The 11,661-nt window shown below is 48.1% G+C and overlaps 6 protein-coding genes across 6 annotated transcripts; 4 read left to right on the forward strand and 2 right to left on the reverse strand.

The window, feature by feature from the left end:
• Nucleotides 1-175: 175 nt before the first annotated feature.
• GLAREA_12334 (vesicle transport v-SNARE protein Gos1, putative) lies at nt 176-956 on the forward strand (the record flags this gene model as incomplete). The annotated part of the gene is made up of 3 exons (XM_008083116.1): nt 176-241; nt 289-402; nt 453-956. The coding sequence occupies 3 exons, from the start codon at nt 176-178 to the stop codon at nt 954-956; spliced, it is 684 nt and encodes a 227-aa protein (XP_008081307.1).
• A 133-nt stretch (nt 957-1,089) lies between these two features.
• GLAREA_12335 (uncharacterized protein) lies at nt 1,090-2,236 on the reverse strand (the record flags this gene model as incomplete). Its single annotated transcript, XM_008083117.1, has 2 exons — nt 1,090-1,783; nt 1,836-2,236. 2 exons carry the CDS (start codon nt 2,234-2,236, stop codon nt 1,090-1,092), a joined length of 1,095 nt encoding a protein of 364 aa, XP_008081308.1.
• A 284-nt stretch (nt 2,237-2,520) lies between these two features.
• GLAREA_12336 (CoA-dependent acyltransferase) lies at nt 2,521-4,068 on the forward strand (the record flags this gene model as incomplete). Its single annotated transcript, XM_008083118.1, has 2 exons — nt 2,521-2,674; nt 2,729-4,068. 2 exons carry the CDS (start codon nt 2,521-2,523, stop codon nt 4,066-4,068), a joined length of 1,494 nt encoding a protein of 497 aa, XP_008081309.1.
• A 624-nt stretch (nt 4,069-4,692) lies between these two features.
• On the reverse strand, nt 4,693-5,428 carry GLAREA_12337 (P-loop containing nucleoside triphosphate hydrolase; the record flags this gene model as incomplete). Its single annotated transcript, XM_008083119.1, has 2 exons — nt 4,693-5,139; nt 5,189-5,428. The coding sequence occupies 2 exons, from the start codon at nt 5,426-5,428 to the stop codon at nt 4,693-4,695; spliced, it is 687 nt and encodes a 228-aa protein (XP_008081310.1).
• Nucleotides 5,429-7,896: 2,468 nt separating this feature from the next.
• On the forward strand, nt 7,897-9,171 carry GLAREA_12338 (Phosphoenolpyruvate/pyruvate; the record flags this gene model as incomplete). Its single annotated transcript, XM_008083120.1, has 4 exons — nt 7,897-8,044; nt 8,161-8,175; nt 8,466-8,558; nt 8,606-9,171. The coding sequence occupies 4 exons, from the start codon at nt 7,897-7,899 to the stop codon at nt 9,169-9,171; spliced, it is 822 nt and encodes a 273-aa protein (XP_008081311.1).
• Nucleotides 9,172-10,236: 1,065 nt separating this feature from the next.
• Nucleotides 10,237-11,363, forward strand: GLAREA_12339 (uncharacterized protein; the record flags this gene model as incomplete). The annotated part of the gene is made up of 2 exons (XM_008083121.1): nt 10,237-11,242; nt 11,290-11,363. 2 exons carry the CDS (start codon nt 10,237-10,239, stop codon nt 11,361-11,363), a joined length of 1,080 nt encoding a protein of 359 aa, XP_008081312.1.
• Nucleotides 11,364-11,661: the final 298 nt, after the last annotated feature.

Raw genomic sequence — 11,661 nt, forward strand, 5'->3', positions numbered from 1 at the left:
GCCTCAAGCGAGACAACCCTCAGTCGCAGCACGTGCCCAAAGGATCGGTCCGTCTTTGCTTCCGTGCCGACGCATGAGTTCCTACGATGGTGATCAAAGACAGAAATCAAGTATCAGAGTTGTGTTCTTGGAATACACATGAAACCTACCTTTTGAGAAAATTAATTGCACGACGATGGCTACTTCTACAGGTACTGGTTGGGCGCAACTGCGACAACAAGCAAGATCGTTAGAAACTCAGGTACATCCCCTACGTTGTAACTGTCAACTGGCCTAACTTTAAAATAGACAGAGACTCTATTTCACACATATTCGCAGTTCGCAGCGGTTCCGAATATCCCAGCAAAACCTTCTGAAGATGAGCGGCATACCGAGGCCAAATTACAGGATATACTAGAAAAGGTATAGTTGGTCGTTGTCAATCGCTTTACAAAAATTAATCCTGCGTTCAGCGAGAAACCCTCATATCGCAACTTACCAGACTCCTCGATTCCGAAGCAACCCTAACAGCCTCCGCGCTTAAGCAGAACAATCTGTCGCGCCATAAAGAGGTACTCCAGGAACACCGACGCGAACTGTCAAGATTAAAATCGCAGCTGAATGAGGCCCGCAACCGGGCAAATCTCCTTTCGAATGTGAGAAGCGACATTGACGCTTACCATTCCAACAACCCTGAGGCGGCAGAGGCGGATTATATGTTAGGTGAAAGGTCTAGGATAGAAAACAGTCACAACATGGCAGATAGTGTATTGAGTCAAGCTTATGCTGTCAATGAGAGTTTCGGGATACAGAGGGAGACATTAGCCAGCATCAATCGTCGAATTACCGGTGCTGCAAGCCAGGTCCCAGGATTGAATTCCTTGATAGGGAGGATATCTGCGAGGAAGAGGAGAGACGGTATCATAATGGGAAGCTTCATCGCTTTCTGCTTTCTGATGTTTTTGTATTTTATGTAAGAGGAGGCTCGGATTGTTGTGCATTAAAGCGGGCGTTTGGATTTGGCTGGTAGGCATGGTGGTGTACAGTTTTGGAACAATAGGCGTCGGTATGACTAGTAATACAGTGATCGTGCTTCGATCCTTTCCAACATCATAGCGCAAGAGGCTCGGTTGTTGCAGCCTTCTTATTCGACTTGGAGTCTATCGTCTTCTTCCGTGGTGGAGGAATGGGCTTTGCCTTTTGCGCCTTCGATTGCTCGAGAAGTCTGCCAACTGCTTTTACAAGTCCGGATCTCTCCTCTTCTGAGCTGTTACCGCTTCCAGCCCATCGGATTCGACACTTCCCGTCAACCACATATATATAGCCGACCTTGGTGTTGAGTAAACCAATGGCTTCCTTCATTTCTTGCTTGAAGCCCTTCCTAATCAAGAAATAACGTCCCCACGAGCTCTCCTCCATCTGTTTCCTCAAGCTTGGCATGAATAACTTAACGAGCATGGCCTTCATCCAGTTTTCCTCCAGATTAATTCGTACCATCTGCGCCAGTCCTTTACTGCCTTTCAAAACTTCGTGCAGTTCTGCATTGGCTCTCTCGGAAACGAAAGTATTTGCTTGGTTCTCCGCCCATCGCGTACTGAAAATGCTTACTATTGATATCTTGTCTTCGAGAGCGGGAGTCGTATCCTTGGGGGACCGGTCTTTCAACAGTGTCTGTCCGCGAAGGTTAGGGAAATATAGTGATAAATCGGATTTGAATATATTAGGGGGGGCGATGAAGCTTTTCCCCTTAGAAAATCGCATATTGTCCCATTCTCGGAAGTAGGGTGATGCGACTTTGTGAGTTCTACAACGTTGCATCAGCCCAGGCATGTTGCAGTGCCAAAAATAAGACTTACAATTCCTTCCTCTTAGCCAGATGTTTGTCGTAGTCAACAAAATCATCTCTCCTCTGTTTCAAGCTTCTCGTGTCGACTCCGGTATTCTCACCTGGCCGAGGAGGGTTTGGTAGACCAATTGGCCGCAGAAGAGGCTTCGGTGTGAAGACCTCATGTGCTCTGCCGTATGATTTGGGGGCGTCTTCGAGAGCAGAGGGTAATGGAGCTGGGGTCGCTGGACTAGCTGGCGGTTTATCTGGAACGGGAGGTTGTGACTTCGGAGCTACACTTTTGGGCTTGGTCGGCTGCTGTTGAGCTAGTGGGCGAAATGATGTGTTGAAACTCCTCCATTGACATAGCAGACATGCCGCTGCGTCTATTCCTACATTTTTAGGATCCCGAGCCTTTCGTGACAAAATCATGATTGTGCAATTGTTTCGTCTTGTTCACCGGATCAACAATGCATCTTCACAAAATTTGACTAGTTTCGTAGCAGCGAACTGGTCCGTGCATGGGATCAGGGGTCCGAAGACATGACATGCCGCCAACCATATCCGCCGACGATAACCGGTCTTAATTCAGATCTTTGTGGGGAACCCCAGATGTCACTTCTTAACCCGCCTTTCCTGGAGAAGGGTACGTATAATCACCATGAGAGTCTATTTCTCCTCTGATCATACGATCTCGAGGAAGACATATCTTCATCATGCGCCTCCAAAGATTAACCCAATTTGCTCTGAAACGCGCAAATGTTCCTAGTGCCACTAGGTATTGTGCCAGTCTCCCTTCGTACCGAGCATTTCATGAGACACGGAAATCTCAAGCGGTGAAGCCCTTTCTTCTAGCAGACATTGGTGAAGGTAACTTTAGGACTCCTTATACTTTTGGACTGTATACTAACAGCATATGCCTAGGAATACGAGAATGTGAGATCATTCAATGGTTCGTGGAACCGGAAGCCCGGGTTGAGGAATGGGATAAGCTGTGCGAAGTACAGAGCGACAAAGCCTCTGTCGAAATTACAAGCAGATTTGCAGGGGTTATAAAAAAGCTGCATTATGAAGCTGGGGACATGGCAAAAGTAGGCAAGCCCCTACTAGATATTGATATACAAAGCGAGGTTAGCGCGCAAGATCTGGAGGCCTTGACTGGCTCAGATGCTAGTGGAGAATCGGGCTTACAGCAAGAGAAGTCTGCGAACCCTTCGTCAACTGAATCCACGAAAACCGAAAATTTAGCCAGTTCCGAAGGCTCGCCGAGTAGCAGAAAACCAGATGTGGTATCCAGAAGTGCCCCGCCATCTACCCCGCCAATTGATACTTCAAGAAGCAAGCACGCAAATCTGGCAACACCAGCTGTAAGACACCTCACCAAGGAACTGAAGGTGGAAATAACTGAGGTTAGAGGGACTGGGAAAGATGGTAGGGTGTTGAAAGAGGACGTACATGAGTTTGCGAGACGCCGTGCTGCTGGCACTTCGGCAGCTGAGCAGACCCCCACGGCATCCGCGGTGCAGATCTCGAAGCAACAAGAGACGGTAGTTTCATTAACCAACATTCAATCGCAGATGTTCAAGTCGATGACAAAAGCCTTAGCTAAACCACACTTCCTTTATACAGACGAGATCGACTTCGACCAGCTTACCGAACTGCGCTCAAGGTTGAACAGGGGCTTGAAATCGAGCCCAATATCAGACGTTCATAAGCTCTCCTATCTACCTTTTATTATCAAGGCCATGTCTCTGTCCATGGATCACTATCCAATACTCAATGCAAGGGTTGACGCGGATCCCGGGACAGGCAAGCCGGTTCTTGTTCATCGTACCCATCACAACATTGGTGTAGCCATGGATACCCCCATGGGACTGTTGGTTCCAGTTATTAAGAACGTTTCTAGTCTCAACATCCTAGGTATCGCCGCGGAACTCACCCGGTTACAGTTGCTAGCCTCTTCTGGAAAGCTTTCAACACAGGACCTTACCGGTGGAACTATAACATTGTCCAATATCGGAAGCATAGGTGGCACCTATGTAGCTCCTGTGATAGTAGAGAAAGAACTGGCAATATTAGGCATGGGGAAGTTGAGAACGATGCCAGCCTTCGGACCAGATGGTCAAGTGATCGCCAAACAGGTCGTCAACTTTAGCTGGAGTGCAGACCACCGGGTCATCGACGGAGCAACGATGGCGCGGGCCGCCGAGGTAGTAAAAGGTTTCGTTGAGAACCCAGACAGTATGCTCATGCATCTGCGGTAGACGCTCTTCGGCCTTCAATCGGCTCAGGATGTACCGGGTGAAGTTCCGGCCAGCATGCAGCAGCGTACTTGTCGCGAGGTTACACAAGAAACAAGCCGTTTTGGCACATGGGAATACATTGGGACTGCCTTCCCGACCTATAGCCATCTCCCGGGGCTCAGCCTCAAGCCAAAGCGCTGTCACGTCGCATGAAGTGTAACTGGAGTAACGGGCCTCCTACCCCGCAAACAAGAGGTACGCGATGTGGCATAGAATAGAGACTATAGAGTTCACGAAAATGAAAAAAGTTAGTTGTCAAGGTTCATGGTTGTAATTGCACACTTCTGGTGATACCAAAACGCCTATCTATTTTGCTCCGTGATTTCAGCCCAAAGCAGACAGCCCAACGCCAATCCTCTGTAGCCTATTCTGCAAAGGGAAATCCATAGCCAGTATGAAAAGAGCAAGCCAGCAAGAAATCCACCCAGCAAGACGCCTGTCTGTGTAATCCATTCCTTCTCAAGGTATCTCACCCACGCGTGCACTGTAACCTTACAAACGCCAAGATGAAAACACCAATCCCAGATCCCGTCCTAGTCTAAACCCATTCAATCCCCACGCTGACCCAACCCCCAGAATCCGACCCTACGAATCCATGACCAATTCCGCCTTCACAGCGTCCCGAATCTTCGCCAGCGCATCCTGCTCGACCTCCTCCAGCGTCCCGCTCACATCCACACTAATCACATCCGTCTCGTCCTTTCCTGGCGCCTCGAGAATCCCAAATTGGCTATGTACCATGCTCGCTGGCATATAGTGGCCCTTGCGCGCACCGACTCGGGCAACTAGCACTTCTTCGCGAGCGTGGAGGTAGATGAAGTGGACGAGGACGTCGTGGGAGTAATACGGTGCAACACGGATGACGTCTCTGTATTTGCGCTTCAGAGCTGAGCAAGTGACGACCACGCCTTGGGAGCCGGAGGCGATTCGTTTGACGGCTTCCTCGCGCAGTTGCGTTAGCCAGTCCCAGCGGTCTGCGTCGGTAAGGGGGATGCCCTCGGACATTTTCTTGACGTTTGCTTCTGGGTGGAACTGGGTGGTGTTAGTGTTGTGGATTGGGAATAGGTTGGTGGATGCTTACTTCGTCTCCTTCGATGTAGGGGAGACTCATGGCTTTAGCTATGTAAGCTGCGACTGTGCTTTTTCCACATCCTGCTGGTCCAGTAATTAACCAAATGTGTGAGTGTTTGGTTTCTGGTTGGGATTTTGAGGTGCTAGTGCCATTGGTAATGCCAGTGGTACTTGGTGTATTGATTGGGAGGTGATCCGAAGCTGCTGTGGTTGGCTGGCCCATGGCTGGTCGGTTTTCGTATGAAAGCATTATTTTTCTTTGAACTGTAGATTGAGGTATTTTGCGTTATATCTACTTTGAGGTCTTTTCCTTTCTTTATTGATTGCGTGTGATGGTAGCTGGAGAGGTTTATATAGTAATCAAGTCGGCAACTGAGTGACCGAGATTCTGATGTCCAGGTGAATATCAACCGTCGGGAGTGATATAATTGAGAATACGTAGCCAGGGGTCAAAGCTACGTCACAGGTTTGCGCAATGCGAGGAACGGACGGCTTAAGCGACGGCAAATAGATTGAATTATTCACCGAGCAGAGAACAGGAAGGATAAGCAAGAGAAAACTCACGATAGGGGTGGGTAATGGGTTCTTTTAAAGAAAGGTCAAGGGCTGCCCCAACGTCCCGTTCGTCGCACAATTATAGGAGGGACGGCTCGCCCCACACTACGTCGAGTTCTTGGCCTCGACCATCCCTCGGACTAGAGTAGAGTAGTGGGCCTGGAGTAGGTGTAGAAAAAGCCACGCGGGCTTTCTTTTGCGCAAGTCGAGACATCCCGAGAAAGAAGCAGAAGCAGACGGGCCAAATCCTTTCAGCCACTAGACACCGTCCCGCCGGTTTGGGGACATCTGGGATAATATGAGGATAAAAGGGGGGATTACCCGCGAAGCGAGTTTATGTCATTCTTTTTATTGCCGCTGGTAAGCTGTTGCGTGACCGAAACAGGGAATAGCGGCGATTCCGTACGACGGTGAAGACTTCAGATGGAACATACTTCTGTACTGACCCTATGAGGAACACCCAAGACTCTCACATTGCATGTCTTGTGCTTGATGTTCGTATGTGAGCGTGGAGCTAGCGTACCACCAAATAGTCCGTAAAGCGGAGGATTTGAGCTATATCACTATTCAGTAATCCCTGGTCAGCCCTTCCAACCAATGAATGAATTACTCGGTGAGTTATTTTGCAAATTGGATACGAAGATATCTGCATTTCGAACCCAACCAAATATCGGAGAGCTTTCGCACATCTCAACTGAAATGTGTGGAATGCAGTGCTCTGTTTTTGTATAGATACTACGCAGTGGCAGCAAACGTAGAGCCATTTCCGCTCAATGAGACCTTTTAAGCGTCCTAAGAGAGTGTATGCAGGATTGCCGGTTTAGAACGGGCCGTCATCGTTTTGGAACCTCCCTGTGTATTGTATATCGGAACCTGCTCCGTATTCTGGGAAGAGGCCTCAGGAAGTCCGCCGAATAAATTCCATGTGTGGTGTTAAAAGCTTAGCCGAAGAACTTATGGATTTGAGGTGATTATCGACGCCATCAATAATGCCGTGAAGCGTTCTGGAGATTTTCAGGGGGGCATGCCACTGATGCCAGTGGTCGGTTCGCCTGGCATGTGCAGGGTTGCAGCATTAGTGTGGGGGTAACATCTTCCACCACGACTACCCGACTACTTGAAAACTCATGTAGTCTAGTTCGCATCCCTCACTCGGCCACAGGCGGAATTTTGCCTATGGTCGTACATAAAGACTTTAAAGTGTGGGACGGTTAGGTTTGTACATAACGTCGGTTTCGGTCAATCCTAATAATCGTTGGCACTTGTGAAGTTGATCAACTGGCGGCGGGAAGAAAGCCGGGGGCTCTGGGAAAGAGTAATGTGATTTAAACTTACACCGCTACTGTATGATGAACCGGATCCTAAAGCCAGCGCAAACCTACAGTAAAGCCTGACCATCCTATTTTGCTATGGAACGCTTCCGATTGAGCAGTACCTACTAAAACGGCACCGCGGAGCCCGGATCCTTTCTTTGTGACGAATGGTGGGATTGTAGACGATATGAAAGCTGCTATTATTGGCCCCTACTATCTTGTCTTTATCCTTATGGCTCTTGTCAAAAGCCAGTGGGCTTGTTTCGGTACTGGACTGGTAAAGAATAAGCCGTGAAATATGATGGTATGACTCTATGCATGGTGACGGCCAAGCTGGTCTTCATAATAATAGAGTAGCTTCTTTGTTATTTGATATGATCAATTCTTCCATGAGTATCCTGTGTGAGCATTATAGTCCTGGAAAAAAATTGACACTAGGGGCTAGGTGTAAAGAAATGTCAAGAACCTTGCGAGATCAGCTAAAGAACGAAGCTTTGTGTGATCAAAACGTGGAAGGAAGAAAATTGAAGGCAACTCTTAGGAATATAAGAAGAACCAGACTTCCGACTCATAGAAAATGCTGGGTGGATTGACAACGTCGGAAGGTGCACGTGATTGTGGTTGATAGTGGGGTGTAGTGGGGTAATAAATGACTACAAGTACATGCCTAAGAAGCTCACCTAGCATGTATTACTCAACGTATGTTCGGCGTTCCTTCAAGCTACTCGCAAATTCAGAGACACGCCTCATCAGAACTCGAGCTGGCGGATTCCTTTTCAAATCTGCCTTCCAAAGCTCCTCAAGAAATCAGCAATCTTGTGCGAATCCACCAATTCGTCATCACGTCACCATGGTCGCAATGAAAGAGTCGAATCGCATGAAAGTGGTTATGGATAGCAACAAGGCTGCTTTCGGTTGTTGGCAAATGGCTCCTGGTTCGAATATTTCGAGGACTTTAGCCCGAACTGGAGTTGACTTTGTTGTCGTCGATTGCGAGCGTAGGTTCTGCGTCTTTGAAAAGCGAAATGGCATTCATGATTCCACATCTCAGACGAGAAGGATTGATGTCGTTGAAACTGCGGAACATGGCGAGATCATAGCTAATTTGGTATAGATGGAAATATTGACGGTAAGACTATATTTATAAACGAGTCATCAGAGTTGTGTGTTCCCGCATCTCTTAGGAAATGGTTGTATTGGGTCATGAATGATACCGCGCCGGTTACCTCTGAGCAGTAGAGACTCACATCTAGCAGTTTCTATCCGTATTCAAAGGAAAAACTCTCATTCAGACATGTCCGATGATTTTGTGATCCATTTTGAGTGACTAGTTTCACGTTCGAACCACGAGGTTGCGGAAAGGCAGCTAGCATTGGTTTTCGCGAGTTCTTTCGCAGAAGTCGCTGAAACTTTATACAGATGCCTCGATGCATGAAGCAGTACCAGCCGTAGCGTCCTGTGGCGTTTCGCCTATAGTCCGAATTCCTGACAATCAGGGTTGGATGGTCAAACGTTGGTTCCGCTTAGCTCATGATTTAACTGCTTGCTGACCGAAACAGGCGCACTCGATTCTGGTGCTCATGGAGTACTCGTGCCGCTCCTTTACACGGTCGAAGATGCGAAGAAACTCGTTCGTAGCGCCAAGTTCCCACCCCAAGGCCAGCGAGGATTTGGGAGTCCTTTTCCACATGAACGATTTGACCCCTCTCTGGGAGCCACCGACTACCTCAAGCAGGCAAACGAGGCGATTTTGACAATTGTACAAATTGAGACTAAAGAAGCCCTTGAGAACGTTGACGCAATCGCTGCGGTTCCTGGGATTGATGTCCTTTTTGTTGGCCCATTCGACTTGGGAAACAACATAGGTCATCCTATTCTTGACGGGACAATGCACGAGAATTTGGTAGCCGCCATTGACAAAGTGCTACAGGCAGCAAATTCTGCTGGCAAAAAAGCAGGAATCTTTTGCACCAACGGACAGCAAGCGCAGAATTTTGCTGATAAAGGCTTCCACATGATCAGTGCCGCGACAGATATACATGTGCTTGCTGGAGGTGTAATGCAAGCATTGGCGATAGCGAAGAAGACTGGCCCGGCACCTAAGCAGCAAGGCTATGGGAGTTGAAGCAAGAACATGTAGCAGAGGCTTTGGTTACTGTAAATAAATTAGATGTAAGAGGCCAAAAGCTAGTTTTCTTCGAGAGCTGCAAAATGTAAATAATTCGGCTCTAAAGCAGGATTGGCAATGGCTTTTAGAGTCTTTTGTAAATGCAGAATCAACCAGATTCAGCAATATCCATTTTTTCTATGACCTCTTCCTCTGAGAATCTATGCATCAGTTTGTGAGCATCCCCTGAGAGATCTGGATTCTCCTCTCCACTCGATGCTTTGCTGATGTGTATCTATGTTCATATTATTAGAATTGATACTACTGTGCTTCCGTAATCCCTAATCTAATCGATCTGAACTTACAACAGGTGTATCAAATTCATACATGTTTCTCCAAGTCTTTCCTTCCGCTTCCATGACATCAATTTCTTTGTACTCGAAATGCCTTTTGTCCCAAACATTTGATAGAGTCTGTTTAGCATTGGTGCATAGAGAACAGTTTTGTCTGGTAAAGAACGTGATTCGACAAGCATGCTGCAATAACCTCACGGTGGGATACATCTTCGTCGTGAGCTGTTTGTTTTCAAGGAATAATCAGTGCAAAGCGCTCACTTGCAAGTAGATGAACTCGATAGTAAGGCCAGGCGAACGTGTGGAATCAACTCGATCTAGACGCGATTTCCCAGGAAAAGGTCGAAGGACATACCAGGTGACTAGGCGATGTATGAGGAGTGTGATTGGCTTCACTTGTTGTTCCTAATTTAGTGGGGACGTCCGGCAGAACACCGCTTAAACTGTGGATCCACAAGCGCGACACAAGCAGGCCGACAAGGTCGTCACAGACACACTCGGTGTGAGCTCCTAACAATCACTAGAATCTTTCTTCACTTCGATATATTCTTTCGCAACAGGCGCAGTACGTATCTCTCGGTGGCTCCTAGCCTTTCTCCGCGATCCAAACTGCTACCATCCACACAAACGAGGAAGGTCTACATTCGAATCGTCCTCCTCTCGGTCCCGCGAGGTTATGTGAACCACAGTGGACTCAAGCCAGATTGAGTCGAAATACCTGCAGCGCAACATGAGTGTGACCATGGACCAAGGTGCCGATGCATTATTACAAGCTGCGCTTGCGCGGCCTTCACCAGAGGAGCTGAGCGACATTGAGGTTGACGGAGACGGATCCAGCAGCTTGAGTGAAATTGAGGACAAAGATGCTGAACAGGATGAAGATATAGAAGGAAGTGACGATGAACTCAGTAACATATCAGACGACGAAAACGAAGAGAACGATTCGGAGGCAGAGACAGAACGGCTCGAAGAATCACCGAACAAATTTCGACCCCAAAAAGACGTCGTCCTAAGCTCTCACAACGGCAATACGTCCTACGATCATACCCCGAGCAAACTTCATAACCAGATTACTGCCGAAGATCAGGAAGACGACGATGACGACGACGAAGACCCATTGTCCGAGGCAGAATTGTCAATGGATGAGTCCCCTGAGTCCCCAAAAAGTTCAAACCACGAGGATGCAGACGAAGTTCCGACTGCGCCAACATCTCTAGACGATTCGTCCGGCGAGAACAAAAACCTACTCTCCATTGAATCAGATACCCGAAAACGAAAACGGTCAATAATGGCAGGAAGTGGACTCGAAGAAGAGCTTGGAGAGCCGCTGCGGAAGCGCACTGGGTCTGTCATGAAGACTGGCGACGAGTATGCGGTGGATGACGATACGCAACAGGAGGAAGACCTTGATATTGAACCCAACCATCTCAGCGGAAATATATCGGGGGACGAAGGTGGGGTAGTCATTGAGGACGGTCTGGCCGAGGGGATTGAGGAAGTGCTACAGGCTACAGCTGTAGCAGCGGGCATAGACACTGCCGTCTCGCCCAAGAAACGGGGACGGAAAAGGAGGAAAGGAATCGAAAATGGTGTTCATAACGCCGAAGAGCCGGAAAACGTCCTCGAGGCAGAAGCCATTGTCAACGGACAAGACGATTTACGGCGGGGGGAAGAAGACAACGCTGAAAATGAAGGAGACGACGAGGCAGATGCTGCACAAAAGAACGAGGAAGAGCGTATGTATGAAACGAGATTGTCCTGACCTACGACTGACTTATCATAGTCGAAAAGAGACGTATTGCCTTAGAACAATTGGGCGCCATAGAACGCCAGTTTACGACCTTCAGGGACAGGTAAAGCTAACCCTTTTACGAGATATCCAAGTCTTTAACAATTTCGCAGGCTACATACGGAGCGACTAGATCAATTGAACAGGGAGGAAGCGATGCTTAGATCAGCAAACCCAACACACCCAGGATACCTCGCAATGATGCGCTGCATAGATGCACGTAGAGATGAAAAAGTCGGAATCGCTGATACTTTGCGGGAGTATCAGGTGGAATCTCTCAAGCGGTCTGCTGTGGCGAAAAGGAGTCAAATACTTACTCAGTACCAACAAGAAATCCGAGATGTTAGAGAGAAGAAACTTGAGCAG

Source organism: Glarea lozoyensis (assembly GCF_000409485.1).
Source record: "Glarea lozoyensis ATCC 20868 chromosome Unknown GLAREA18, whole genome shotgun sequence".
Classification (NCBI taxonomy): Eukaryota; Fungi; Ascomycota; class Leotiomycetes; order Helotiales; family Helotiaceae; genus Glarea; species Glarea lozoyensis.